Source organism: Thalia democratica, chromosome 9 (assembly GCF_965202585.1).
Source record: "Thalia democratica chromosome 9, ktThaDemo2.hap1.1, whole genome shotgun sequence".
Classification (NCBI taxonomy): domain Eukaryota; kingdom Metazoa; phylum Chordata; class Thaliacea; order Salpida; family Salpidae; genus Thalia; species Thalia democratica.
The window spans coordinates 38887580-38891968 of record NC_139173.1 but is presented as its reverse complement, the minus strand read 5'-3'; the positions used below and the strand labels follow the sequence as shown (position 1 = coordinate 38891968).

General features: G+C 29.1%; 1 protein-coding gene across 1 annotated transcript; it reads right to left on the bottom strand.

Moving 5' to 3' along the window:
* Positions 1-491: 491 nt before the first annotated feature.
* Positions 492-3900, bottom strand: LOC145844387 (rho GTPase-activating protein 29-like). The gene is made up of 6 exons (XM_082951783.1): positions 3813-3900; positions 3343-3559; positions 2530-2779; positions 2221-2266; positions 1018-1120; positions 492-517 (listed from the first exon to the last, which is right to left on the bottom strand). Exons 2-4 carry the CDS (start codon positions 3493-3495, stop codon positions 2229-2231), a joined length of 441 nt encoding a protein of 146 aa, XP_082807909.1. The 5' UTR covers positions 3496-3559; positions 3813-3900; the 3' UTR covers positions 492-517; positions 1018-1120; positions 2221-2228.
* Between the last annotated feature and the right edge of the window lie 489 nt (positions 3901-4389).

Below are 4389 nucleotides of genomic sequence, written 5' to 3'. Positions count from 1 at the left end.
ATTCAGTTTTATTCAGTACAGTACACTTACTATTATATATTTTTTAACATAAACAGCTGATATCGTATTTATTAAACTTCATCAGCAAGTTTCTATTCACTGAAGAAAAAACGAATTACAAAATAAAAACTAGGAAAGCTAAGAAAAAATATTGTTACAAAATAATATAAATTCTCATTTTGCAAAACAAATATTAAATAAAGTTATTCTTATGAAAATGATTATACTTCTTTTTTTTTGTTTAATGACTCTGACGTATACAATTTTCTATTTGTTTACAAGTAAAAAACATTAAACCTTACAATTATACTTATCTTTTAGTTTGTTTTGTAAAAACTCATTCATTAAAAAACCTTCTAGGATAGGGCTTCTGCAGATCCAAGTTCGGAGGCCTGACTTCTGTGGAAGATGAAATATTTTTCTGTTCCACCGAAGATATCAGCTCGTTCCTGTTTTTGGACCAATCTACCTTTTCAAAGATAAAGGCCAGACTCTCCTGGCAGTTTGGCAGGTTGATCTGTGATGAAAATTTAAAATAAGTTATTTGGTTGTTAATTTCATCAATTTTATTTTAGCAAGTTAAACCATATTATTCATGTACTAAGTTTGAAAAAAACTTTTTAGTATATTTTGATTTAAAGACTGCCTGTCTGAGTATTAATTTTAGCTTCTGTTTAATTTGAAAGTTTATACTGTGCCATTTTGCTCAGATTATAGAAGTTTTTAAATAACATACTTAATTTCTAGCAAATTAACAATTAGTTGATCTGTTCTAACTTGAGATCGAGTACTTACTTGAGTGTTAGGTTTTCATAAGCAACTTTTTGGTTTAGTATTATATGTTTACTTGATTTAAAAACACATTAAAAATTCTCTAATAATTTTTCTAATGACTCCCTAGACAATCAAATAAGGACTTAAAAATATTTTATCATTAGATAGCACACTAAAAGGAATGTATCTAATTATGTCGTACAAGTTTACAGTTTGTTATTTTTACTGCTAGTAAAAACTAACAGTAGGGTTGAGCAGTTGCTTGGGGTAATACGGCAGAGTTGGAGCGAATACTGTGCTCAGATTTTCCATGTTCATTTTATTCGTGTGCTGATGTTTCGACACTCTGATAATTATAAAATAGTTTAAGTTTGAATATACCGGTTTGTTTTGTTAAGCTAAAATGATTTAGAATGTTAGAAAGTTTATTGTTAGATTAGCATCCTTTAAAGCAAATAATCTCTGAGCATTAAACTCATTTGATACTTGTATGTCAATAATTTTAAATGTTTGTAATAAACCGTATTATACAATACAGATTAATACTTCTGTTTTTAAAGTATCACTATTAGTAGTCTTTGTAATAATTTTGCTTTTGATATTTATATTAACTTATAATGACACAAGCAACCTAAACTCATATCAACAAAATCAAACCTAACAAGATGAAGGCTGAGAATTCTGAAAGTGCGGAAGTTTATTCGAGGAAGAGCAAATAGCAACCTCGTGTAAACATCAATTTTTAAAGTTCAAAAGTGCTCATACAAAACAATCACATCATTTTTTACGTCACAACTATTTTATCAGTGTTTCACCCACTCCCTCCAAAACATTAAATATTAAATCAACTATGTCTCTTATAAAAATATAACTTAAACTAATTAACTTTTAAATATCTACTGTTTTAAAATATAGCTCTTATTTAAAAAATTTATTGTATCAAAGTTCAAAAGTGCTCATACAAAACAATCACATCATTTTTTACGTCACAACTATTTTATCAGTGTTTCACCCACTCCCTATAAAACATTAAATATCAAATTAACTATGTCTCTTATAAAAATATAAGTAAAACTAATTAACTTTTAAATATCTACTGTTTTAAAATATAGCTCTTATTTAAAAAATTTATTGTATCAAAGTTCAAAAGTGCTCATACAAAACAATCACATCATTTTTTACATCATTTTTGCTTCACTACCCTCTGTTTAATATTTATAAATTAGTTCTAGTGCATTGATTACAAAAAGTACAAATCAGTGCCAAATATGACTTGTTGTAATGCACCGCTGCCTTTTGTTAAACACATATATTGTATTACAAATAGTACAAACCAGTACTTCGTTTGTTTACTATAGTATTAACCAATTACATGAATTATGAAACCTTAAGTATTACAATATGAGTATTATAATAATAAATAGTTGTAATACTAAAACAACATACCAGTCTTTTTATAGCTCCATCAGATCTAATACTTCTTTATGTTGACCTGTGTGTTTAAAACCTATTTTATTTATGTATCAATCAAGTTTTATGTTTTATTATTACTAAAATTTGTTTAAAATTACTATAGTTTTTATATCATGTTATAAATTTGATTGAAACAACTTATATAAAAACAGTATATTGTTTTGTTTACGGTAGTTAAAATTATGCAGTTAACCTTATTAACTTGTTTGAGAAGTCAGTTGTTTTTTTTTATATAAAAAATAGATTTCTCAAATCCTTTTTTTTAGTTAATTTTTAACTCACCATTAACCCTGTATATACCCTTTTGTGATATGTCAAGTTCCTCAATTTTGTCAATGAAAATCTTAACAATGAGGGGAATACCCATTTCAACATTCCTCTCCGCGAACTCGATGTCGACCCCAAACGTGACGTAGCTATTCTCCACTCTCCTCCTGCCACGCTCAAACGACAAGCTGACGTCACATTGCAGGTTGGACGCGCTGAAGTGGAACGTGGCGCGGCGCCAAGTGTTGAAATCACCGAAAAGTTCCTGTGAGATGAGAAAAAAATAAATAGAAAATTAAGTCAAGTTTAGTATGATTAAGAAATTTCAGCAAAAGTTTAATATGGCTAAAAAGCTCCTGTGCTACACCAAGTGTTGAAATCACCAAAAGGTTTCTGTTAGTGAAAAAAATCTAAACTTGGTCACAGTAAAAATGGAATAAGCTTTTATCTATGTTTGTGCGGTTCCTTTTTAATTTAGCCGTAGACCTATAATTTCTACATGATAAATCTGAACCCTAAGATCAAAAAAAAAAATTTTTTAACTCTGCAATGGCTTAATTATCTGAACTATTGCTAACTTAAAACTAAGCTTAAAACTTAAACATACTATGTTACTCTGATTACAATTTTTATTTATATTAGCTATAAATTTAATTTAAATCTTTGTTTTGTTTCTTGTTTTTTACATAGCTGTCTAGTTAGAAAAACATAAACCAAAAACTTTTGTTCATATAGACGTGTCCCCTTTTCAAGTAAGCTACTAGTCTAAATAACAAATGTTTAAACATTTACAAATGTTTATTTAAACATTAATACAAAAAAACAAACGTTTGTCAAGTTGATCTGCTTCCTTGCAATCAAGACCTCTTCCCCCTGCTCACTCATGTGGAACATAAGCAGGTTCAGCTTGCTGCACCCCTCCACCATCAGTGACGTCACTCTATCCTGCCACGTCACCACGTCGTTTCGTGACGTCATCATCGTCGGTTGGGTTGCCGCGATCTGTTGGAGCTCGCCGAACGACTTTCAACTTTCACGAATGGAGCTGTTGGAAGGAGACGTTTTATTCACGTGTTAAGCAATTTACGTGTTTAGCATTGAGATACGAAAAATTTCCACAAAATTTGCTGTCATAGTTTTAATGCTTTAGAGTGTCTGACTGTGGTATTATAGTGGTATTATTTTAAAGAGTTGTATATGTTTCTACAAAAAATGCAAACATCCTTCGATTATGTTGATTAAAGTTTCTACACTTTTTAACTGGTAGTTTTAATAATAGTAAACAAACAAATACTTACCACAAGCAGCATCGAATCCAGATGCAGAACGAACAGTTACATCAAGTTCTCCCGTGAGAATCTCCGGGTTCTCACATTCAGACAGCATATTTGCAGCAAGTGACTGTAATAAATATACATTTAGTTTAACGTTTGCCTGAATTGAACCTATAAAATTAGTTGAAGGTTGTTAACACACTTACACCGGCAAACTATAATTCTTTTAATAAATACGAAAATCTAACAAAATAGCACAAACAACTCTTTTGTTATGTAAAAGATATTAAGTTTAATATTCAAAGTTTAAAAAAAAAAGTCTTTTTTTTGAATAGATTTATTTCAATTTAAATCAACTCATGATGACTTCAATCTATTTGTACAGTTGCTTCAATCAGCATGAAAAAACTAAAAAGTACTTGAATTTTAAAACAGATGTGAATAATGTACTTGAAAAGATATGGTCTACATCAAAACGGAGAATTTATTAATGATTTAGATAATGTATTTTACTGATAAGAATTCCACACAAATTTTGTTTAATATAGTCAATTTAGCTTTATTTTTTCAGTAGAATAAACTCATGTAATATGTTTGTTAC